The sequence below is a fragment of the Lithobates pipiens genome, unplaced genomic scaffold (genome assembly GCF_037356315.1).
Source record: "Lithobates pipiens isolate NorthernLeopardFrog02 unplaced genomic scaffold, aLitPip1_a1.2 Scaffold_19, whole genome shotgun sequence".
NCBI classification, from domain to species: Eukaryota; Metazoa; Chordata; class Amphibia; order Anura; family Ranidae; genus Lithobates; species Lithobates pipiens.
In genome coordinates this window covers 28,695,242-28,722,083 of record NW_027507764.1, presented here as the reverse complement: position 1 = coordinate 28,722,083, position 26,842 = coordinate 28,695,242, and the positions used below count along the sequence as shown (strand labels likewise).

Below are 26,842 nucleotides of genomic sequence, written 5' to 3'. Positions count from 1 at the left end.
CAATCTTGGAGGAGCAAGCTAAATGAGTGCTCATTCCTCCAGTTCGCCCAGAGCGAAACATGAAGGCTGCCAATGATTTCCTCTTTTAAGAGTTCCTGTACAAGATCAGTGACTCAAATACTGAAGTAAAGACACTTAGCTAGGGGAAGGGCCAACACTTCCATTGTTGCCTAGACAGCAAGCAATGACAACCAAGACCTATACACAAACCCTCTTTGGGCCTTGATCTATTCTTTAATGAATGTCGGACTCCCTCCCAACCTTGATGGCCCAGCTACCATTTTGTCTTGGTCTTCACTGGAATTCTTCCAGCTTGGGGGCCCTGTGAGGTCAGCTATGGCAAGCACATAAGATCAAACACATGTAAGAGAGGCTTCACAGTTGACTGAACGTTGGTGCCAAAAGCACAAGTCCCCGCCACCCTCCTTTTTCTTGCTAGAAAACTGTCCCTCCTGCTGAAGCCAAACCTTTCACCATATTGTACCCAACTACATCCCAAGGAAGGAATGTCTACATGTCGAGGTTACTGCACCTTACTGAAAAAATGTCATAACCGTCACATCAACATACATTCTGGAGTCCTTGTCAATAGTCATATTTAGTGGACGGTTCACAGAAGTCAAATGTGAAGCCATATGCAGCCATCTCTTTCTACCCAAGGCTTTAGTTCTCACAGGACTGGGTTCTCGGCACTTGCCTCCTCCACAGGTACACTTCTCCTGGGACCCTCCAGAAAAATAACCCCACTCAGGGAACTCTTGGCCTGGTCCAAAAGGCTTTTTACAACCTTCCCTAGCCCCCCCCCCCCTCCATAAGGGTCAGAAAGTCTACAGCTGGCTGTTCTGGGTATAGGTCTACTTCTCTCAGCCGTGCCCAGGACCTCCATGTGCTGGTGTGGGGTGTTTGGCTCCCATGTCTTCTGCCAACCTGTCATGGACTCACCCATGATATCACTGCAGGAGGACTCTTAACTAAAAAGGGTCCCAGCATCTGAGGACTGTCTGCTGTAACCACTTTTCTGACAGTCACATAAAGGCTAACTAGCCAACTGCACCTGCCTATGCATGAACCCACAAAAAAAAAATAAAATAAAAAAAAATAAAAAAAAAAAGAGATTGAAATAAAAAAAAAAAAAATTTATAAAAATTATATAATATATATATATATATATATATATATATATATATATATATATATATATATATATATATATATATATATATATATATATATATATATAATTTTTTTTGAATACTACAAGGTTGACAATCCCATTATGAAAAAATACTTACATCCTTCTCCACATGCAGGAGATCAGCAAATTTTTTCCAAATTCCGGGGAGCTAGTTTGGGGTTGTTCATAAAACAAAACTCCAAGACGTCTTTCGCAGTTTTGTCAAGGTCTGTCCGTCGTTTCCTCTTCCGGAACTGAGCCAGCGCCTGTTCACGATGGATCATTTAAAAAAGGTCCAAAAATATATAGTCAAGCATTGTTTCATAGGCATCCAATCAAGAAAGCATACATACAATGGACCGACAGACAAGAACTATGTTGTGTTTTAAGAATTGTTTTGCAAAATCAAATTATCGAAAAAATAAAATAAAAATTAAACAAACCACACACACACACTGAAGAAGTTGTCTCACATTAGAGACAATACAATCCCCAATTGTTTCCATCTAGTTCAGGGATAAGCAATTACACCGCCAGCTGTTGCAGAACTAAAAGTCCATAAGGCATAGCAAAACTGACAGCCACAAGCATGACATGCAGAGGCATGATGGGATTTCGTTTTGCAAGAGCTAAAAGTCCACTAATTGCATATCCCAGATGAAGTTTTAGCAAGCTTTCAGACCCCTTCCCCCCCCCCCCCCCAGCCCCTTTAACCCCTTCTTACCCAGGCCACTTTTCAGTGATCACACTTTGAATATAAAAATTGCACTGTCATCCAACACTGTACTCATATGACATTTCATAGTTTTTTTTCACACAAATAAATATTTGGTGGTATTTAATCACCACTGGGTTTTTTTTGTTAGCAAAAAAATAAAAAACACCTTTCATAGTTTGTTATAAAACTTTGGAAACAAGTCATTTTTCTTCATTGGCTTCTCTAAAAGGGATATGTACACTGATTACCAGTGCCTGCCTCAAAGCACATCAGTTATTGACTTTCACGCTGTCAGCTTGAGAAGGAATGCCAATAACCAGCTTCCATTTACATCTGATTGGACAGAGGTGATCAGCTGCTGATTGGCTCTTCATCTCAATCTGTGATCAGCACTGATCACAGGGCGGGTGCAATCACGGGAGGCAATCATACGAACAGCCTCCAGAACTAGCGGTCTGCACAGTAGCTGTCATTTGGCAAGTGGTTAGCACCAAGAAGGTACCCATTGTTCCTAGGTTTTTGCTTGGCTTTATGGCCCAAATGGTGTAAACTGGATTAGTCCGTTTTACACCTACATTTTGATTTAAAGAGACCCTTATGAAAATACCACTGAAACCACCATTTGAGACTTAAAATCCCAGACCAGCAGCTAGTGAAGTCAACCAATTAGGCCACCGGATCAACGATCAACTTGGGGAATCAGCAGTGGCAGCCTCTATAGTCGCTCACCGAACACTTCAGAAACAGACAAAAAATTTTTTTATATATATATATATATATATATATATATATATATATTATATATATATATATATATATATATATAACACACACCAATTTCCAAAACGAACTTTGGACATTGTTTCAAGTCAAGCTTACCTCTTGAAGGTTTTCATTCTTTTCAGTGTCTTCCAGCCAGCGTTGTAGAAAGGGTCTAATTTGGCACATTCTCTTGTAGCTTAGCTGGAGTGACTCAAACCTATAGATCGTTGTTCGGCTAAATGTCTTTCCTGTAGAAGAGAAAAAAAATAAAAAAAAAAAGAAGGGGAGTCACCAGTTTCTACAGGCAGGCAAATACTTAAATACTTCTCCATTTGCGGGTGTCAAAACAAACTACAGGGGCAATCCATCCCTTACATATTAGAACTTGATAAAGTGTTCATTGTAGGTGTCCCAACTTTCCATCTTGGGACATTCCACCCCCCCAAGACAAAACAAGTGAGGAGGAGGGGTTAATCTTCACGAAACAGAAAAGCCAAGGTCCTGATGGCCACAGCTGATCTCTCAGGTGTGATGGAGTGAAGAACATGTTCTTCTCATCACAGAACACACCATAGAGATTGGGATATGAAGGTCTGAAGATCACTGGCCATCTCTAAAATAACTGTCCAAGATTCTCCATCCCAGAGGTTTAGAAATCGAATTGAGAAGTTGCTGTGATGTGAGGAAGAGACTTATTTCTTCGCAATATCAGCAACAGCGAGCAGTTTAAAGATTGATATAAAATAAGGAGCGCCTCCATTGGACGGAGTCTACTTGCTCAGAAGGGGGATTGATTCACTGATCCCCGCTGAGTAGGCAGATGACAGATCTGTCTCTACTCACTTTGGAGATGAGAGATTCTCTATCCATCACATACATGCACACATTATATAGTTATAATGGATGATCTTATTTAGGACCCTTTCATAACAGAACAATGCAGAATTGCACAATTTTTTTTCCCATGATTCCAAATTGCACTAAAATTGTATCAAAATATGCCAAGAACTTTTGGGGTGCCATTTAACAATGCATGGGACCCAAATGCAGTTAGACATTTGTCAGATATGCTACCAACAGGCCAAAATGCACATTGGGGGGGGGGGGGGAAAACACACATACACCTCCACACCTCCATAACCCCCCCCCCCCCCCAAAAAAAAATCAATTTGGATTTGTTATACACATTTTTGGTACAGGTTAACACTTTCGGCTGCTTCCCCCCCCCCCCCCCCCCCCCCCCCCCAACATATTTTGGCATTTTAGTCTATTATGTGCATTCCAGAAATAAGCAAAATGCATGTTATTTGTGTGGTGCTACTAATTGTTAAAGTGGTTGTAAACCCTTACAAACCACTTTGACCTACAGGTAAGCCTAGATTAAGGCTTACCTGTAGGTCCAAGAAATATCTCCTAAACCTACACGGTTTAGGAGATATTTACCTGAAGACAGCCACCGCTGTCTACGGCGCAGATGCACTGGGTAAGCCGCAGATCGCAGCGATATGCCGCGAGTGTCGGCTCCCGTGCGCATGCGCGCGAGTGATGTCATCGCTGCTCCGGCAAATCACAGCGTCGGAGCAGCGAGACCCACCAAGAAGATGGACGCTCAAAACTACAGGGGACAGCGGTGACTTCGCTGGCTCCTGTGTCAGGCAAGTGACACATAATGGACTACTATGCGATGCACAGTAGTCCATTATGCTTTACCTTTGAAGGGAATCAAAGAGGAAGTAACACCCATCAGGGTTTACTTCCTCTTTAATGGCACCCCAAAAGTGGCTTGCAAAATGTGCCGTTTGAGAGATACATACATACATACATACATACAATGTATGGATGTTCTACATCTCTCAAACGGCACATTTTGCAAGCCACTTTTGGGGTGCCATTAACAATTAGTAGCACTACACATACACAAAAAATAAAAATAAAGTTGCAAAATAATGCTAAAAAGCAGCAAACTGTTTGGAAAAGTGCCAAAATACAAAACCTCACAGCCAAATGTTAAAGCGCCAGTGCTTATTTTCATGCAATTAGTGTTTAAAAAGTGAAGTTAAAAACTCAGTCGCCCCCCCCCCCCCCCCATGTCCTCAAAGGCCAGGTCGGAGTGTTTTGATACTTGGGTTCCAGACTGAGTTTAGGTCCTCATTGAAGGGAACTTTTTAGGCTACTTAAGGGCCCCTTTTCTGATTCCAACCACTTCCTAAGCACCGAGAATATATCTTGGGTTTCTTTTTGTTCAACCCCTGGTAGATTTTATTGTGCCTTGAGAGAGAGGGTCTGTTTCCTCCATCTCCAAGGTTTCAGATTGCTCCCAGCAGTTCATCCACCTCCTTCTGGGAAAGTTTGAACATGGTAGATTTTGCCAATTCTTGGCTACCTTCCCCCTGTCCTGAATCTGATTCGGAGGAATCCGGCTCAGTAAGGGGCTTCTCCCTACTCTGAAAGCTCTCCTGAACCTACCGGAGTAGGGCAAGTGGGCACCTGATCGGGCTGGCCAACGGCCATGCCTGGGGCTTGTGCATCTGAAATACATTTCTGGAATGATTGTAAAGTAGATTGCATTTCATCCTTGAAGGAGCAGAGGAATTTAGAAAAAAAGGGAAACTGTCTTTGCTCTAACACGGCTGTGATGCATGTGGGACATAAGGTTTTAGTGTAGCTAGATGATAACCTTGCACTACAGTAAGGACACTTTGTAGTGGCTTTTTCTGATCTGGATAATTTCTTGGAGAGGAATCCGATAAGAAATCCCAGCCAATTCCAGCCTCCTCCCAGTGCCCATAAGAGCTAATAAAAGATGGTTCCTCCAGGGTCTTCCTAGCTCTCCCTGCCCAAAAATTGGTGCACAGGAAAAAAGGTTCTGGCCATGCCAGGCTACCGGTGATCAGCAAGTGTTTGAATCCCCCGGAGCGTGGGATGCCTCCATGTTGGCTCCTTGCTTCCCGGCTGCTGGGATTTAAAGCCCATGCTGTCATGCCTTTAATACATGGGCTTGGCCTTCCCCTTATGCTCCAGGAGGCCAGAACCACAACCTCCAGCATGCAGTGATGACCTCCCCATTCCCCAGAAGTGACGGACGGCATTTTCCAGGTCGCAGCGTCCTACAGCAAGGAGAGCAAGCCCTCCCACTGGCGCTTGGCCATCCTTGCCCACTCCCTCACTTGGCACCAGAGAGGGGGGGGCTCCATACCTCTGGAGGGAACCTGTGGGAGAAAAAAAAAGTGGAGGGGGACTTCCGGCTAGTATGGACATCTCTTGTGTGAAGGAGCTCTCCAACCCCATCTCCCCCTTGAAAGATGTGTTAGGGTCAATATTTTCTCCAAGCATACATGATTTGGAATAATTGATCTTGTGTAAGGATGCCTTGCTAAAAAACGGTCCGAGGTACAATGGAGATTGAGTGGTTTTGTGGGGTTGGTTATGGATATAATCACATTGTCGTCAGAGGCCAATTTTGTGATTGAGGTCCCCAAATTTCAATGCCAGATATAGCACGAATGGAATGTGCTAGTGGCAACATAAGGGTGAAGATTAGCAGCAATAGGGGCCACCCCTGTCGTGTTATATGAATTGGGTCTGACAGAATGCCTGAAGTTATAACTTTAGCTCTAGGAGAGGAGTATAGCACCATTATTGCCTTAAGTATTGGGCCAGAAAAAAAAAACAAAAAAAATTAAAACTGCTTTTAACCAAATCAATACCGGGGGGCACTTAAACACTTTCCTGCCCAGACCAATTTTGAGCCTTCAGCGCTGTCGCACTTTGACAATTGCACGGTCATGCTACACTGTACCCAAATTATCATTTTTTTCCCCCCACAAATAGAGCTTTTTGGTGGCATTTGATCACCTCTATGGTTTTTATTTTTTGCTAAACAAAAAAATAAATAAATACGAACATTTTGATAAAAAAAATATGTTTTTTTTGTTTGTTTCAAAACTTTGTAAATAAGTAAGTTTTCTCCTTCACTGATGGGGCGGCACTGTATTGTATGGTTTTGTGCCGATGGCTGACAATCAGTGCCAGACAATAATGCATGCCAATCAGTGATGCCCATTGTGGGCACTGATTGGCATCCATTGTGGGCACTAAGTGGCATCCCTGGTGGTGTACATCCCTGGTGGTCCAGTGTGGGTATGCTTGGGGGCGGGGGTAGCTGTGCTGATAATTGATCAGCACAGACAACCCCCCCCCCCCCTCAGAGGAGCAGCCGATCACCTCTCCTCTACTTATGTCTGACAGACGCAAGTGAGGAAAAGCCTATTACCGTCTCTTCCTATTTACACTGTGATTGGACACGGCTGATCACGTGGTAAAGAGTCTCAGTCGGAACACTCGGGACGCTTCTGTGCATGCGCAGAGCGTCAATTAGCCGCCGCAATGGCGCTATTTTCAAATACAGAGCTGTATTTCTGATTCTGCAAAACTTAAAGGTTGCTGCCTCTGCATGTAGATCACTCTGCAGTCTCCAGGTAAGTCCCTGTGGGACTCCTATATATATTTCTTGCAGATAAAGTGTGTGTGTGTGTGTGTGTGTGTGTGTGTGTGTGTGTGTGTGTGTGTGTGTGTGTGTGTGTGTGTGTGTGTGTGTTGAAGGGGAGAAAAAAAAAAAAAAAAAAAAAAAAAAAAAAAAGGAGTGCCAGACGTTAAATGCTGCATTTTTGGCAGCCCGTCTAGATCAAGAGGCGCAAGTTCCAGCCATGGGAGAAGGTCTAGCCATACGTCTAGCAGGATGTCCCGCAGGAGCCGCTCAAGATTTCCTTCATGGCGCTAAAGACATAGCTACTCACGCCACAGTCGATCAAGTCGCAGGAGATCTCCTTCCTCACAATGTCAAAGCCGCCACACCCAACCTGCAGCAAACGCTTGCTGGGTATGCGGCGCTCCGGCACTGCCAGATAACTTGCCTGTCGCAGATGCAAGAATTGCTACAGACCTCATAAGAGAATCAGTGCAGGAGTCCATACTGGAAACAACAACACCAGCATTAGATAGAGCTGCTCCCAGTACGTCTTCAGCAGACCACCATCTCACTCAGGCATCACAATCTTCCTCTGAAGATGAGGGTCAGGAGATGTCAGTGGGCTTTGATTTTTCCCTGGTGGAACCCTTTGCAAAGGGCGTTAAAGAAGCATTCGGCTGGCAAGATGATGCAGCGGAACCTCAGAAAATACGGAAATATTTTCCAAACCTAAAAAGAGATCAGGTATCCTTCCCATTTATAGAGGAGCTGGAGGATCTCATTAAAGACGAGTGGGAGAGGTCTGACAAAAGATCTAGTCTTACAAACAGATTAGCCAAGATGTACCCTTTAAAAAAAGAGTCAAAAGTGAAGCCTTTAATTAATGCTCCCATCGTCGATTCCTCATTAATGCGCCTCACCCGCCACGTCACACTACCAATCGAGGATGCGGTTTCCTTTCGGGATGTGCTTGACCGAAAGATGGACCTAGAATTGAAGAAGGCATATTCCATGGCTGGGGGAGCCTGTAGACCAGCAATTACCACAGCAGCAGTGGCCACAGCCAACTCAGGATGGGCATCTAAAATAGAAAAAGACCTACAGGATGGCATTGAAATGGGAATTATTATTTCCTCTCTGCAAGAAGTCAAGCTAGCAGAGGCATCAGTAGATATTATAAGATCTTCAGCCAAGGCTATGCTGGCCTCCGTAACAGCGAGAAGAGCGCTATGGCTCAAACCGTGGATGGCCGATACAGCATCAAAAATAAATTGGTGCAGAATTCCATATGATGGCGCAAATCTGTTGGGTGCCAAGTTAGACTCTGCCATATCCAAGGTAACAGGAGGGAAGTCAGGCCCGATACCCTCCGACAGGAGACCCAAGACGCAGAAGGGACCTGTTTACAGACGTAATCTTCCAGACAAATATAGAGAGTCCAGGTCCTACTCTCCTGGTAGGGAATTTAGAAGGGACTGGAAAAAACACAAAACCTTCTTTTCTAAGGATACAGAAATCTAAGGCCACCCCGGCAGGGGAACAGAAGGAACTTCACCAAGATCTGGTCAGACCATATAAAGGATTTATGGACATTGTCCACAATCCGATTCGGACACAGGTGGAAATTCAAAAACATACTCCCACCAAATCATTTCCAGGCAACCAGAGTACCATCCTCAGTACCCCAAAGGATTCTGCTAGTAAAGTACGGGCAGCAGAAATGAAACAAAAAAGGGAGCGATCCTGGAGGTCCCATCATGCCAAAAGGGAAGAGGGTTCTACTCTTCCTTGTTTCTGCTAAAAGACAGGGGATTTGCATCCTGTATTAGACCTCAAGATGCTCAACAAGGATATCAAAGTGGAGGCTTTCAAAATGGAAAACCTTCAATCCATACTTCTAGCAATAAATCTGGGCGATTGGATGCTTTCAATAGATTTATCGGACGCTTATCTGCATATACCAATTCATCCGGCCTTTCAAAAGTTTCTCCGGTTAGCCATAAACCAACATAATTTCCAATTCCAGTGGCTCCCATTCGGCATCTCTTCGGCACCCAGGACATTTACAAAAGTATTGTTACCATTGGTGGCTTTCCTCAGAGAAAAAGGGATTACGCATCCACCATTATCTGGACGACATCCTACTTTTAGCAAAGGATCAAGAGACGTTGATTCATCACCGAGAGATCCTCCTTACAACCCTCCAGAAGTGGGTGGATAATCAATTGGGAAAACAGCTGTCTGCGACCCACACAAAATATGATATTTTTAGGGGCAGATCTGAACACCAAAACAAGATACAGCTCCCACAAGAGAAGATACGGCCTCTGATACAGAAAATGCAGAAGCTGCTATCAAGGAATCACTTACCAGCCAGAGCCTGTCTGAGTGTACTAGGGTCCATGTCCGCAACCATACCCATGGTGCGATGGGCACAGTGACACATGAGAACCTTACAGAACTCATTCCTCAGGCAGTGGGATGGAGTCTCAATGCGTCAGACCATCTTCATCTCCAGATCGGTGAAGCAATCGATATGGTGGTGGACGCGCCCGAGCAATCTCAGGAAATACAAACCGATAGTCCCTCCAGACCCGGAGGTGCTTCAGCTTAGGACACAACGATGGTAATACAATGTTCTCATCGATATGAAAAGCCGAGACCACCTTCGGTAGAAAGGATGGTTGTGAACGCAACACCACCTTATCCCTGTGGATGACCAGATAAGGCGACTTGCATGACAAGGCCACCAATTCCAAAACCCTCCTGGCCGATGTGATGGCCACTAGAAAGACCACTTTATGGGAAAGAGTCAACAGGGGAATCTCCCTGATGTTTTCAAACAGCGTTTTAAGCACCGACAACACCAGCTTCAAATCCCATGGGGATATCAGTGGGCGCACCGGGACGACTACGTGTCGTACCCCCTGAACGAAGGTGCTCACTAAGGAGTGCGATGCCATGGGCCGTTGGGGGGGGGGGGGGGACAGCCGAAGCTGAAATTTGCCCTTTGATGGTGCTTAATGCCAATCTCTGGTCAACTCCTTGCTGGAGAAACAGCAAGATCCTGGAAATGGAAAAGGAACGTGGATGCCATTCGTTCTCACACATGGAGATGTAGGCCTTCCAGTTACAATGGTATATCTTCTGAAAAGATTTCCTCGCCCTCAACATAGTTGGGATCACCGAGTCCGACAGACCCCGGTACCTCAACACCTGGCTCTCAATAGCCATGCAGTCAAAGCCAGCGATGGTAAAGCAGGATGAAAGATTGAACCTTGAGACGGGAGGTCCTCTCGCAACGGCAGTCACCAGGGAGCGTCTGCCACCAGACGCACCCTGTCAGCGTACCAGGGCCGCTGAGGCCAATCTGGGGCAACCAGGATTACTGGAATCCCCTCGGCTTCCAATCTGCGAAGCAGACGTGGTAACAGTTTTAGTGGAGGGAATGCGTAGATCAGCTGGTACCGATCCCACGGAGCCACCAGCGCGTCTGATGCATCTGTCCACGGATCTCATGTCCTGGACACGAACCTTGGCACCTTCCGATTGAGACGGGAGGCCAATAGATCCACATCTGGTGTTCCCCACTTCAGGCACAGCTGCCTGAATATCTCCGGATGCAATGCCCATTCTCCTGGGTCCAGCATCTGGCGGCTCAGAGTCCTCCTGCCAATTTTCCACCCCCAGGATGCTAATGGCCGATAAGGCCGGTACATGTCGCTCTGCCCACCTAAGTATGTGAGCGACCTCCCGAGCAGCGGCTGACCTTCTTGTTCCCCCTTGGTGATTTATGTACGCCACAGCCGTGGAGTTGTCCAACTGTATCCTGATCCGACACCCTTGAAGACTTAAACGTGTGGAAGCATTCCAGAACTGGTACAATCACCCCGTGATTCAGCAAGTTCCTTACCGCCCCCAACAGGGCCTCCCGGCGAACTGGGGATACGGGTATGCTGGAAGGGAAGAATCTCTTTGGCGGCCAAGAGAGAAACCATATTGTAGCCCATGGAAATCAGATCGCAGACCCATTGGTCGGGTAATCAGGGAGGACCACTGGGCTGCAAACTCCCGAAGGTGACCCCCCACCCGAGACACGGGTGGGGGAAAACCTTCATGCGGTAGCACTTTGTCGCAGGCTTGCTAGGCTTGCGATGCCAGGGACGCTTTTGTCCATCAGTGGCCGTCCTGTTGGGCTAGGGACACTTCGCCAAAGCCCCGGTCGGACGAAAAAGCCGTTTGAGTGGAAAAAGAGGGCCCTTGCCTGCGGCGTGGCTCCTTAGGCTTCCAGGAGTAGAGTACTCTTACCACCGGTGGCAATTTTAGTAATGTCATCCAATGAGGCTCCAAAGAGTCGGTCACCAAGGAAGGGAAGATCCATCAGGGCCTTCTTTTTTTTTTTTTTTTTTGCCACATCAGTGTTTCTATACCAGAGACTAGGTTCAGCTTATCGCTCACTCGTGTCTCATTCTCTGTTCCACATCATTGTAGCATATTTAGTTATATAAGTTTTAAGCTTAATATAGTCACCTAAGGATTTTATAACATTTAATTTAAGTACAAAAGTAGTAAAAAAAAAATCCCCTAGTATTTACGTGCTACACACATACCAGTGTCTATTATCCTGGTATCTCATATCTATTACAATTTTTTCTTTTTCCTTTTTCTTTTTTCCCTCCTTCCCTTTCTCTCCCTACTCCTCCCCCCCCCCCCCCTCCAATCCCAAATCTATTAAAAGACACACTAAGCAAAGAATGCCTAGTACAAATAAATGAAGGAACTATATAGGCTAAGAGACGCTTTTTACAATAATTTATAGGGGAATCCCCAATCTTCCCAATCCGGGACCCCATATCTTTTTAAATTTCTTGGCGTTACCCTGCTTAATAAAAAAAACCCTTTCATTGCCTATAGTTTTCCTTATATTATCCAACCATGTATCTGATAGTGGACTAGAGTATGCCTGCCAATTCTGGGCAATTAATTTCCTTGCCTGGAAAAGGCATCTAGTAACTGGTTCAAATATATTTTTAGGGATTTTATATCCCTCCGGTATAGCCAACAAACAAGTCCTCGCTGTTGCCTCCAATGTCAACCCGAATATTTCATTCACATGGTCTATAACTTGTGTCCAGTATCTGAACAGTTTCGGACACCTCCAAAACATATGAATGAAATCCCCAACCCGACCACATCTGGGGCACTGATCATTATCCCTCCATCCCATTTTAAACATTTTCCTAGGCGTGTAATATGCCTGGTGGAAAAAAAAAAGTTGAGAAGCTTTCTGTGCCGGAGAAATAGAGACCTTGGTTCCCTGTTCCATTATCCAGTCCCATTCCGGAATGGACAACGGACCCACATCTCTCTCCCATTTCCCTTTACTTTTAATCATACCGCTTCTGTCTAGTAGTTTATCTCCCAGCCTGTTATATAGGAATGAGATCAATCCTTTGAGCGTGTCTCTGGACATAATTTGAGATAGCACCGGGATCTCGATCAACTGTATCTCCTGTGATCTAAATTGAGCCTGGATTGCGTGTCTGACCTGAAAGTACTTATAAAGCGAGTGATTTGATAAAGAGAATTCAGACCTTAGATCCATAAATGATCTAATATCTGAGTCTTGGAGCATTTGCGCTAGTTTATCTAACCCTTGGTTTACCCACTCCTTACATTTTTCCACCTTAAATAACTCATTTAAATTTCTATTGTCCCATAGGGGGGCCAACACGGATACCTGTTGGTATCCTAACAAGGCCTTGGCTGTTTTCCAGATTTTAGCAATCTGGGTGATCGTTGGACAACGCATATTAAACGAGTTTGCTTCAAGCGCTTCCATAAGCGTGTTATGTGGGCACCCTAACATTAATAGCCTATAACAGGGATTGGCTTCGTTTTTTGTTATTGCTCCAGCTAAGTGTTGCAATTGGGCCGCTAGGTAGTAAAGTCTGGGATGTGGAATCGCCAACCCCCCTTCTTCCAGCGGCAGCTGCAAAGTTCGTAAACTAATCCTCGATGGACCCTTTTTCCATATACAGGATCTAAATAAAGCTTCTATTTTCTTGAACCACTTTTCCCCGATCCATAGAGGTGAGTTATGGAGGACATACAAGATTTGAGGAAGCCATACCATCTTGATCAGGTTGCAGCGGCCCGCCATTGAAAGGGGGAGGCGGCTCCAAATATCAGCCTTTTGTTTTAACTTTACTAAAAGGGGGGATAGATTATCATCTAAATAAGAGTTTACATCCCTAGTAATCCACACCCCCAGATATTTAAACTTCTCGACTTGTTTCAAGTTCCCGATGTCCTGGGGAGCACAAATATATCCACTTTCCAGTGGTAATATAGCAGATTTATCCCAATTAATGGTTAATCCTGATATATAACCAAATTCTCTGATCATCTTCATTACCACTTTCAGTGAGGCTTGAGTATCCCCTAGGAAAAGTAGAATATCATCGGCAAACAATGCCATTTTTTCCTCTACCTGTCCTCTTCTAAATCCCTGTATATCAGGACTGGCCCTAATGGCTATAGCTAGCGGCTCCACCGCCATAACAAACAATAAGGGGGAGAGGGGGCACCCCTGCCTCGTGCCTCGTTCCAACAGAAATGTTTCAGAAAGCTCATTATTAATTTTAATTTTCGCTCTTGGATCCGTATATAACAATTTTATCCATTTAATAAATTTTGGTCCAAACCCAAATCTAATAAGCACATTAAATAGGTATACCCATTCGAGACTGTCGAATGCTTTAGCTGCATCCAGGGTCAAAACTGCTCTGGAGTCCCCATTGTCCACCAAAACCTGTGTATTCAAAAAAAGTCTACGTATGTTAACGCTAGTAGACCTATTCGGGATAAAACCCGACTGGTCGGGATGAATGAGCTTTTGGACACTTCTTTTTAAGCGTGTTGCAAGCACTTTCGCTAGAATTTTTACGTCCGACCCCAACAACGAGATCGGGCGGTATGAGGCCGGGTCCATAGAGTCTTTGTCCTCTTTGGGAATAACCACTATTGTGGCTTCCAACATCGAAGAGGGCAGAGCTCCACACTCAAAGGAATGTCTCAATGTCTCCAGCAGTTGTGGCAGCAGGACCCCTCCATATCTCTTGTAGACCTCGATTGGCAAACCATCTGGTCCTGGTGCTTTTAAGTTAGACATCCCTACCACTGCACTTTGGAGTTCCTCAATAGTAATCGGGGCCTCCAATACTGCTAGATCCTCTAGTGTTACTGTTGGCATATTCAGATTCCCCAGAAAAGCAGCTATAGCTCCCCCTTCATTCCCCCCTTGGGACTTATACAGTGAACTGTAATAATGGTAAAATACATTATTAATAGTGGATGTTTCAGACGTAATCTCCCCCTCTGGTGTCCTAATCGCCAATATCGCTGGAGGGGCCGTATTTGCTTTAATCAGCAGGGACAGCATTCGTCCCACTCTCTCTCCCTCCCCAAAGTTTGCTTGTTTCTGCAATATACATTTATTTTCTATCTTACGCCTAGTAATTGTCTTGAATTCTTGCTGTTTATCAAGCCAAGCCTTCTGGGTAGTAGGGTTCGGGTTTACAGTATACTGTCTTTCTGTCTCTAGCACCGCCTTAGTAACTTCCTCTTCCTGTTTTTTCAATTCGGCCCTATTCCTAGCAGTTGATTGAATAAAAAGACCTCTTAAAAAGGCTTTTAAAGAATCCCAAACAACTCCTACTGGCGCTGTACCTACATTGATATTAATGAACTCCTTTAAGTCAGTTGTCACCCGGTCCGCGTCTTTTATTAATTCCAGCCAAGCAGGGTCGATTTTCCATTGGCTAGGACCTTGTTTCTTGCCAATGCAAAATGTCAATATTAGGGGGGAGTGGTCCGAGATACTTCTTGGACCATATTCTATCTCATCCACTCGTGGCATCGCACTACTATTCAGCAAAGCCATATCGAGTCTCGATAGTGTAGAGAAGGAGGTTGAGTAACATGAGTATTGTCGCTCCCTCGGATACCGAGTGCGCCATGCATCGTATAAACCTGCCTCACTTAGGAAGCGGGCTAGCCTCGTGGAATCTTTCACTATTGATGTATTTACGATTGGGAACCTGTCCATAGATTTATCCAAAACTTCATTAAAATCCCCTACTACTATCACAGGGATATCAGGTTTATCTATTACAAAAGATAATAACTCATATAAAACCTCTAATTTAAATGGAGGAGGGATATATATGTTGGCTATCACGTAGGGATTATTTTCAATTTGGCAATATAAGAAAATATATCTACCCTTTTCATCTATACAACTATTATGGCAAAGAAACCGAACCGCCCTATCGACAAGAATGCTAACCCCTCTTGCATAGGTTGAAAATACGGAATGGAACTGGGTCTGGTATTTCCGACCTTGCAGACACCGAATCGTATCACCTGTTAAGTGCGTCTCCTGAAGACACAATACTCCGGGTCCTTTGCCCTCTAAAGCTGACAAAACCACTTTTCTTTTGGTCGGATCTCCCAGACCCCGCACATTCCATGATACTATCTTAATTCTTTTCGCCTGCATCACCACTTAGCGATCTGCAATTTGGGCAGGACTCTCAAAAACCATATAAAGAATAATGAATAAGAAAAGAAAAAAATAAAATAAAAAATTCCCTTCCCTATCCCTTTCCTGCCAATCAACAACCCGCATATTAGGTGGTCTAGGCCAAGAAACGCAAAGGGAAGGAGAAAAAGAAAATGGTGAGAGATATACAAACATGATAATACCAAAAAATTCTCTCTCTCCCTTTTTCCCCTTAGTTTTACACATGTGTATCCTATATTCTACATAATAGTGCATCTCAAAATTTGTGTATCTTTGTATTATTTTGGTAGCAAAATAAAGGGTATGTGTCCTATGCTCTACATAATGGTGCTTCTCAAAATTTATGTATCCTTGTATTATTTTGGTGGCAAAATAAAAGGTATGTGTCCTATACTTTACATAATAGTGCTTCTCAAAATTTGTGTATCCTTGTATTATTTTTATTACTCTTCCCTTTCCCCACCTTCCCATCCCGTCTCTCCCTCCTCCCCTTTTACCAAACCCCCTCCCCCATCCCCCCCCCCCTCGCCCCATAGGGCTACCCCCTGGGGGTATATTTGTGACCTTCTCACGACACTCCCACCACTCACCCATACCAATCCTACTGGGTGCTTTCACCCAGAATCTACCCCCACTCACGGGGACCTCTTGTCCCCCACTACAAATGCTAAATTACCCTCAACCCATCCTTATTGCTCAACCCCCGCCCCCACCTACATTGTGCAATATACAAAATATAGCAAATTTACAACTAATACACTCCTTGTTTCTACCTACCCCCCCAAAATATATAACCCTAAGTCCTTTGAAATCCACCCAACTACCCTGCAATGTGCACTTATAGATCCTTTTTTGTTTCATCTAGCCATTGGGATGCCTCTCCTGGCGTATTGAAAAAGAGCATTTTCCCTAATGCCTTCACCCTTAAACGCGCTGGATATAGGAGCGCATAATCTAGCTTAAATTTAACCATTTCTCGTTTGACTGGTATAAATTCGGCTCTTCTTTTCTGGAGGTCAGGGGAGAAATCAGGGTACAAGGAGACCCTAGCTCCTTTATATCTGATGTCTCCCCTCATTCTAGCCTCTCGTAATAAGGACACTTTATCCTGGTAATTGAGGATCTTAAGCATTATGGGCCTAGGGCGCTCCCCCACCTGGCGAGCTTTTACCGGGGTACGGTGTGCCCGTTCTATTGCAAATGTCGGGGTAAATGTTGCGGTCCCAAAAAGTTCTCGGAACCACCCCTCAAGGAAACCAATCAAATTAGTCCCCTCGCAGTGTTCGGGAAGGCCTAGTACTCTGATATTATTTCTTCGATTTCTGTTCTCCATCTCATCGAGTTTATCCGCTTGTATATTGACTGTTTTCTTAAGTGCTTCAACTTCCTGCCTCACTGGTCTCAGCTCATCTTCTATTGTGCTCATACGTTCCTCAAGTTCAGTAGTTCTTAATATAGTCCTATTCAGTTCCTGCCTCATAGTCAATAGTTCCTCCTTTATATGTCTTAGCTGCACATCAAAATTTGATATCGAATCTTTGCATTCCTTAATTGCGTTAAAAATGTCTCTTAATGTAGGTTCCTCGTCCAGGTTACCTGTCATTAGTAAATGAGAGCTGGTTGTTTCTGGATTTGTTGTCACTATTCCTACTTTACTTCCCCCTCCCTTGCTGCCCCCCAATTTAGCAGCTATTGGGGTGGGGGGGTTAACCACCGACTGGCCTTGGCTCCTTCTATCGGCCGAGGAGTTTTTAATATCTTTATTGTCTTTATTATGTAGATTTGCCTGCTGGAGGCTTGATTTACTGGGTGAAGCTGGACCAGAGTGAGCATAGCGCTCCAGTTTTGCCGCCGCCGATGCCGAGGCCATTTGATTACTTTTGTCCTTGGCAGCCCGCGTGATTTGTTGACCCTCTGAGGGTGTTTGCACCTCAGGGGATCTTTTTCTTGACATAATTAGGTTAAACAGATTATATGACCGCGTATAAGCCCGCCTTACCAGTCAAAAAAAAGGAATTTTCAAGGGGAAGGGGACCACGATGTTATGGCGTCACTCCTAATGTAGATGACACTCCCTTATTTATTTATCAGAAGGGGCAATATTAATCAGCAGCTGGCCTCCAACCTCCGCAGACAGCCCCACCGCCAAAGACTCATTGCCGTATATTGATATATTTATACTAATGTATATATGCTTATATTCACAATATATAGTCAAAGTGGAGCATAACAGTCAGTGGTTTACTTCGTTAATAATTTAAGACCAAAGGAAGAGAGGCACTTATCCCAATTGCCAGTACGTAGCCTCACAGAACCATTGGAACAATAACAAGGCATTCAGAAACTTCCTCTCACTTCTCCATAGTATTAGGCAGTCAATGCAGTTGTGTATTTATTGCCACTTATCTTAGTGCTGGTCCGTAGTCATACAGCGCTCAACCGGTCTGTGCAGGATATCCAGGTTGTCCAGATCTTCCAGATCTTCCTCTCTCTCCTCCAAAACTTTCGGACAAGCAGCGCTGTCAGTGTATGTTTCGCTTCACTTAACAGCTAATCTGGTTGAAAGGTAACGAGCAGCGAGCGAAGAAGGAGGGGGGCGGGGGGGTGGAAACTCGACACAGGAGTCCCCTCTCGTCAATACATCCACCAAACAACCCACTGCCCAGAGCCTATAGTGGATAACGGACCCGCCGTACGTGACTGCACATCAAGCTCATTCGGAGCAGGGGGAGAGACTTTACGGCGTCACAAGGAGCTCGGGGCCGCATGAAGTCTCGCGAGATCTCCAGCGGCACTCTCGGCTCCTGCTCAAACAGCCCGGTATAGATAACAGCCACCCCCGTGCTCCGACAAGGCAGGAAAAGGCAGAGGAGAAAAAAAGGAACGCTCGAGCTCGGAGGTACCAGCCACAGCGGCTCAGGTTAAAATGTCAAACATTTAGACAATATATGGATAGGCATAGAAGCCTAACAGCAACCATACTACCATATAAACTCTATATACTGAGGGCTTCAGGCGGCATCAGGTAGTCCAGGGAGGATCAAAGCGAGGGCATCAAAGCAGGCCGGGCAGCACGGGACAGAGCAACACCATGCTCTCACTCTCCACACACCTCCCCACCCATCCACATCCGGTCACTCCCCCCCATCAGGGCCTTCTTAGATGCCTGGTCAGTTGACCAGCATTTTAACCAAATCAGGCACTGCAGCTCCACAGCTGACACTGAAGCCCTGGGTAAGAAAGGGAGGGTATCCAGGGACGTGTCACAAACATACTTGAGACCTTGCACTAGTTGGTCTGCCAATTCTACCCAGACAGGAGAAGCCTTCTGCTCTCCCAATACGTGGTGCAAAAGTTGTGCCCACTCAGTGTCTGTGACACAAGTGCAGATGCCAGTACTGGTCATATGGCGGACCCCACAACCGTAAACGAGGAATGAGCCACTGCCTCGACCTTCCTGTCCGTGGGATCCTTGAATGCAGGAGTCCCCTCTACCGGGATCGTGGTTACTTTATTTAACCTGGATACTGGGGGGGTCCACGACCGGAGGAGCAGACCATTTCTTGAGAAGGCTTTCTACAAAGGGGCAACGCACCGCCATGTTTTTGGGGCCCGAAAAGGTACTTTGCGGCTGACCCCATTCCTTGTAGATGAACTTGTCAAAATAAGTCAAATACGGGAACACCTTAGGTGAACATGCTGGCTTGCGGGACCCAAAGGGGACAGATACATCAGCAGAGGGATCCGCTGGCTCCTGGATCTTCAGGGTATCACGCACAGCTGTGATAAGTGCTCCAAACAGCGCTTTGTCGTGCCCAGATGGGGAATCATCCTCACTGTCCGACTGGTCCTGGTCAGCTTTGTCTGATGGGTCAGAGCAGGGGTCACCAGCCGCAGCAGGGCCCGAGTCTGCATCAGAGCTCTCTCCAGAGGAGGGAGGGGGCAGGGGCCTTTTTAGCACACTTTTCCTTCCACGCACCGCCTCTATTTTAGCAACAAATGAGTTAAGGACCGCCGTCAGGGTGTCCATGGGCACAGCGCCCCTCCGCAGGTGACCCGGTTGCAATAGCCTGGATTTTGGGGCAAGAAACACCAGTTTCTGAAGCCATGCTGACCCTACCCTGTGCCACCTGAAGGGGGACTCAAGACAGTGAAGGTCCCACCCTCCTGCTGCTGCTGGCTGGGGGGGGTGCCAACTCCAGACTCACCACCCTGAGGCATTCTGTGTTGGTTACTAGCCGTGCCTGTAGTCCCCATGAGGTTACCCAAATGCAGAGTGAAGAGGCTGTGTCAGCAGCAGCAGCAGTAGAAAAGAGCGCTGAAACGATCTGCAGAGCTTGCACCAGCGTTCAGGGAATGTCCGCTCAGCGTCCTGTATACACAGGAAACAGCATGTGATAGCACGTCATGCTGTCACTAGAGAGCTGCGGTTAAAAAAAAAAAAAAAAAAAAAAAAAAAAAGCGCTCAGGCTTCAAGAAAATGGCCGCCAATGATCTGAATAGGGAAAACCTACAGAAAATGGCCACTGAAGCTCACAAGGGGAATCTGCTCTGCCCTCATCCAAAATGGCCACCGGACAGCGCCATGCGGTGAAAGGAACAGTGCTGCCTCAAACACAGCAAAATATCTCCACAGGCACTTTTTTGGGACCCCCCCCCCCCCACACCAGAACCATCGCTAACCGCACAGACCCCACACAGGTGAGAGACCCAGCGATCTCTTGTACACACCACACAGCAGACACATGCAGCCGCCCCCCCCGGGGGGGGGGGGGGGGGGGGAGGAGGGAAGATGGGGACATGGGAGAGAAGAGAAGGAGGTGAGGTGGCCCCCGAATCGACCTCCCAGGGAATGCAAAGCTGCTCACCCCACCGAAGCAGGGAGAGCCACACTTACCAGTCCTGAAGAGCTGGGAGGCATTCCATCACAGACCCACTCCTGCGCAGTTACAAGGTGGCTGCTGGCCTCGGTATACTCAACATGCTGACATATAAAGATAAGTCATTTTTGGCAACATCCCCCTAGTCCCTAACTCAGGTTTGTGGCTCAGCATATCTGCATAAGAAAGAGTCCATGGATGGTATCTTCAGAAAGGACTGCAAGTCCCAGAAATCCTCCTGGGCAGCAGTCTTCTGACCTTGGCATAGCACTGGAAATCCAGACTTCAGCATTGGCAGTGAGCAGTTCTGACCAAAAATAGTGCACCCCAGAGCCCTTGCCCTCTCCACCTGTCCAGCATATCCCCACTAACTTACTCCCAGTAACAGTATGAGACAGAGGCGGCTCTAGGCTTTGTGAGGCATTAGGCAAAATTTAGACACGAGGCCCCACTCACGCCCATAATGGATAAAAAAAAATTCAAGCAAGTAAAAATGGCTGCAGAAAGATGCGTGGATCTAGCCCACAGGCGATCAGCACCACCTCCAGAGCACCCTCCTCAGATATATGCAGCCAATACAACATCTGGGACAGGTGACAAGCCCTCTAGGATTTCCCCCTTTGCCTTGGGAGAATGGGAAGAGGTGTCATTGAATCATTCCACATCCACAGAGGAAGGAGAGTGGGGGGATCCCAGCGCAGTGAGGGAAAGAGTGAGGAGGGGAAGAGAGGGAGTGAGAGAGGGAGGAAGAGAGAGGGAGAGAGAGGGGGGACAGAGGAAGAGCACTGTGGGGGAGCTGGAGAGCACAGGGGTAAGTTGAAAGCACAGCGGGAGCATGGGGGGCAGAGAGCACTGGGGGGGGGACTGGACAGCACAGGGGGCACAGAGCACTGGGGGTGCAGTTAGAACTGGGAGAGGTTAGGGAGCACGGGGAGCAGAGAGCTCTGGGGAGCTGGAGAGCACTGTTGGGGGGAGCCAGGGAGCACGGGTTGGTCGGAGAGCACTGGGGGGAGTGTATGGGGGAGACAGGGAGGACCAGAGAGCACAGAGCACTGGGGGAGAGGTGGAGAGAAGTGGGGGGGCGAATGAACATGACAGTGGGGGGAGAGCACGGGGGGAGCCAGGGAGCACAGAGCACTGTGGGGACCAGAGAGCACTGTGGGGGAGCACAGGAATGGGGGACTGGACAGCACAGTGGGGGGGGGCTGGACAGCACAGTGGGAGAGCACGGAGGACCAGAGAGCACTGGGGGGAGCCAGGAAGCAGAGAGGGTATGCAGGGAGAACTGTGAGGAACCATCGGGGCAGTAAAAGAGTTAGATAGGAGGAGCTCCGGTGATCCCATCCCAGCGCTTGCTGCAGCCTGGCCGACCCCCGCCAGAGATCGTGAGTGCCCGGCCGTGCCGCCCTCCTGTGTGCCTGGATAGGAGGAGCGGCGGGGACAGCTGCATATGGAGGAATTGAGCTTTCCATATTCTTTCTGCAGCCGGCGAATGCCCGCAGAAGAAGCGGTCATTCAGCGGCTGCAGGAGGAATATGGAAAGCTCAATTCCTCCATATGCAGCTGTCCCCGCCGCTCCTCCTATCCAGGCACACAGGAGGGCGGCACGGCCGGGCACTCACGATCTCTGGGGGTAGTCGGCCAGAATGCAGCAGGCGCTGGGATGGGATCACCGGAGCTCCTACTTCCCCTTCCCCCTTCCCCAGATGGCACCTGGAGCCTGTTGTTCAGTCCAGTGATCATGCAGATGTAAATTAGGCGGCCACGAGGCCCCTGTGAGGGCGAGGCCTTAGGCGGCCGCCTAATTTGCCTAATTAGAGAGCCGCCTCTGGTATGAGACCAGCTACAGCCTGTCAACTGAGCCGGCAGTTGATGAATGATCCTGGGATCATTCATCTTGCACAAAAGTAGAAGTCCTGCATAAAAGAAAAAAAGAAAAAAAGTGGACCGAAGGGCTCGCAGGGTTCCTAGGTCATTCTCCTTCACTAGACAAAAAAAAAAAAAAAAAAAAAAAAAAATTTTTCATCCAAGGAAGCTGCCATCTTTGCCTCTGTTTAATCTTCAGCTGCCACGGTGCTGCACATGTGATCCGTTATGACACCAACCATTGGGTGGTTTGACAGTTTGGTTGAGAGCACAGCCAATGTGCAGTTAGCATTCCCAGCATGCCGTTTTTTTTTTTAAAACCGTTTAAAGCTATGGGTTTACTTCCACTAACACTTTTAAAGGGCCTTTTCCCGACAATCCTCTCCAGGCTGCGGTCATCCCTGCTGCTTGTGCACCTTTTTCTTCCACATAAACTTTCTATTAGAGCCTTTTCACACTGGGGTGGTGCGGGCGCCGGTGGTAAAAATGGCACTATTTTTAGTGCCGCTTTATCGTCGTTTTAGCAGCGCTATTCAGTCGCTAGTGGGACAGTTTTAACCCCCGCTAGCGGCCATAAAAGGGTTAAATTCACCCACAAAATGCAGCTGTAACGGCGCTTTGCCAGCGCTGCCCCATTGATTTCAATGGGCAGGAGCGAGGAAGGAGTGGTGTATACTCCGCTCCTTCACCACTCCAAAGATGCTGCTTGCAGGAGTTTAATGTTCTGCAAGTGCACTCCGGCTTTGACACTGGAGAGACAGGAGAGACTCTTTACAGGCGCTAGTTTTAGCGATGTAGTGCCTGTAAAGCACCTCAGTGTGAAAGGGGTCTTAATGTGCTTTGATACAGCACTTTGGGAACATCCAACTTCTTTTGCAATTAACATCTAACTTCTTTGCATGTAATAAGAAACCCATTACATGCAAAGCAAGATAGTTCAAGCCATGACGATTATGGCTTACAGCTCAAGAAAATCCACAATCTCAGAAAATTAGAATATTGTGAAAAGGTGCAATATTCTAGGCTCAAAGTGCCCCACTCTAATCTGCTAATTAAGCCATAACACCTGCAAAGGGTTCCTGAGCCTTTAAATGGTCCCTCAGACTGGTTCGGTAGGAATCACAATCATGGGAAAGACTGCTGACCTGACAGTTGTACAGAAACCCATCATTGACACCCTCCATAAAAGGAGAGAAAGCCTAAAAAAAAAAAAAAGTAATTGCAAAAGAAGTTGGATGTTCTCAAAGTGCTGTATCAAAGCACATTAATAGAAAGTTATGTGGAAGGGAAAAGTGTGGAAGAAAAAGGTTCACAAGCAGCAGGGATGACCGCAGCCTGGAGAGGATTGTCGGGAAAAGGCCCTTTAAAAGTGTTAAGGACTTTCACAAGGAGTGGACTGAGGCTGGAGAGTTGGTGCATCAAGAACCACCACATACAGACAGATCCTGGACATAGGATTCAAAATGTCGTATTCCTCTGGTCAAGCCACTCCCAAAAAAACAACGTCAGAATTGTTTTACCTGGGCTAAAGAAAAAAAAAAAAAGAATGGATCTGTTGCTCAATGATCCAGAGTCCTTTTCTGATGAGAGCAAATGTTGCATCTCATTTGGAAACCAAGAACCCAGAATATGGAGGAAGAATGTAGAGGCACACACTGCAAGATGCTTGAGGTCCAGTGTGAAGTTTCCACAGTCTGTGTTGACATGGGGAGCCGTGTCATCTGCTGGCATTGGTCCACTGTGCTTCATTAAGTCCAGGGTCAACAAAGCCTTCCACCAGGAGATTTTGGGGTACTTCATGCTTCCTTCCACAGATGAGCTCTATGGGGATGTTGACTTCATTTTCCAGCAGGACTTGGCACCCGCCCACACTGCCAAAAGCACCAAAACCTGGTTCAATGACCGTAGGATTACTGTGCTTGATTGACCAGCAAACTCATCTGACCTGAACCCCATAGAGAATCTATGGGGCATTGCCAAGAGAAAGATGAGGAACATGAGACCGAAACAATGCAGAAGAGCTGAAGGCCGCTATTGAAGCATCCTGGTCTTCTCCAACACCTCAGCAGTGCCACAGGGTGATAGCTTCCATGCCACCCCACATTGAGGCAGTAATTTCTGCAAAAGGGTCCCAAACCAAGTACTGAGAACATTTGCATGCTTATACTTTTCAGAGGTCTGATATTGTTCCATGTACAATCATCGTTTTATTGATTGCATGTAATATTCTAATTTTCTGAGATTGTGGGTTTGAGGTTTTCATGAGCTGTAAGCCATAATCACCACAAGTCACGTTTACATCAGCCAGTCCATAATGCTGCATGGATGGACCTTCCGATTCAGGTCCACCTGTCAGTTTTTCCATGCGGACTAGATCAGAATGCCCATAGGTTACTTTTGGAACTAGACTTCATGAGCCTCAATACCCAAACTGAGAAACCTAAAAACATAGTACTTAGGGCACTTATCACATAGTGTCGGCATTACAATGGGAAAATTAGGACATTCAAGGAGGTGCAAAACCTAGACAATTTACCAAAGAAAAAAAAAAAAAAGAAAAAAAAAAAGGGGGGGGGGGGAGGGGAGTAGAGTACTTACCATACAAAACTTTCACTGCATAGCAAACATCTGATTGTGTAATACACATATTAGACCGCTTCTGCTTCATGTTCATAGCAAACTGCTCCATTTCCATCGTACTGAGAATGTCCTAAAAAAAAAAAAAAAAAAAAAAAAAAATAATATGCTGCTCATATCTGGGGAACACCCTAACCATTTTTTTGCCCACAATGGGTACATTTGAGCCTACAAACCACAGGCTTTTATTGTTTTTTTTGCATTCACCTGGATAGTAATAGCACCAGTAGGGGATAAAAGAAAATATGGATTAGGAGGACCTTCAAGGTCAGCTAAAAAAAAAAAAAAAAAAAAAAAAAAAAAAAAAAAAATCTAGAGACTTTGGCAATCTAGTTAAGCACAAGCCAAGGCTAGAAGATGCACACATGGGCACTCACCAGCGCGTCCTCCAAGACTTCAGACAAAGTCGTCTCCTGGGTCCCAACACTGGTCATGGTCTGGCTGGCGAATGACTTGCTCTTTTTGACCACCTCTTGGGTGGTGGCGCTGCTGCAGCAGCTACTCTCCATGTTAGCTGCCACGGTCTCCACTGGCATGTTGGGACTCTGGTTAGGCGGTGTCAGATACACTTTGGAGCCTGGAATGTTGGTATTTTTCTGGGTCTGGCTGGAAAAATTGGGGCTTCCTGGCCAGAAGGCTGGAGTCCAATCATGGGGGTAATACTGAAGAGCTGCGTGACTCTCCTCTTCCAATCCATCACTCTTCCCGATCTTCCTGCTCCCCACCAGGCAAGGGGTCTCCATGTTTAGTTGATGACCTTGAGGTGTGTAGAGATTAAAGTGACCAGGGGGCTCCGGCTGAGGAGCATGGTTCCAAGCCATGATCTGAGCCTGGTGCTCCCCCATAGCCCAACCATCTGTCCTCACAACTGGGGAGAAAAGGGCCTGGGAGGGGTTGTAGTAAACCCCAAACCCCTCTTGGATGATACCATGGTTCAGGGTAAATGAAGGGCAAGCCTGTTGGCTACACATGATGCCAAGCGCTGAAAAGGTCTGTGGTCTAAAGGTTAAGTAAAAGGTTCAAATCCTACTTCAAGTGCCTGATAAAACACTGGAGGGGCTAAGCCTAATCAAAAAAAAAACGATAAAACCTTGACACCACCTCAACTGTTCCTTCCAGTGTGTCCATGAAGCTGACTCCTCCACCTTGAAAGACCATTAAATTAAATTGGCCTATTTACTCTAGAGGTGGAGATCCCAGCCCCACCCCTCAATTGATCGCAATGTTAATTGATCCTATCATTCATTGGTTCCTCTACAGCAAATAACGCCCACCAGGGTAAATTAACCATCTTATTTCCAAACAAATCTACTGCATGAAAAAATAAAATAAAAATCAAGGTAGAAATAAGTGTGGTTGTGGGGGCATCATGGCTGCTAATCACACAGGTGGTGCATATATGCAAAAATATAATGGATTGCTGAAGGTAAAGCTGGCCATACACCTATAGATTATCTGCAGATTTTCTATGTCTAAATGGAAAAAGTGCAATAGATTTCTCCATGTTCACTAACCATAGAAAATCTGTAGGTGTATGGCCAGCTTTAGCAGAAATCTCCATATTAAATGCTCAGCAGGCATTTCTTTGTCAACTTTAAAAAGACTGTGTAATTACACGAAAATAATCACTGGCGTTTTTTTTTTGTTTTCTTTATTTTTTTCACACTCAAGTGTTTTTTTACACACATTTTGGCACATTCTTTAACTAGTTAAGGACCACGCCTATTTTTCGGACTTGGTGTTTAAAAGT

General features: G+C 46.2%; 1 protein-coding gene across 1 annotated transcript; it reads right to left on the bottom strand.

Moving 5' to 3' along the window:
• Window positions 1-1,314: 1,314 nt before the first annotated feature.
• LOC143997970 (POU domain, class 5, transcription factor 1.1-like) lies at window positions 1,315-26,203 on the bottom strand. Its single transcript, XM_077493771.1, has 4 exons — window positions 25,470-26,203; window positions 25,054-25,165; window positions 2,772-2,902; window positions 1,315-1,440 (listed from the first exon to the last, which is right to left on the bottom strand). The coding sequence occupies exons 1-4, from the start codon at window positions 26,061-26,063 to the stop codon at window positions 1,315-1,317; spliced, it is 963 nt and encodes a 320-aa protein (XP_077349897.1). The 5' UTR covers window positions 26,064-26,203.
• Between the last annotated feature and the right edge of the window lie 639 nt (window positions 26,204-26,842).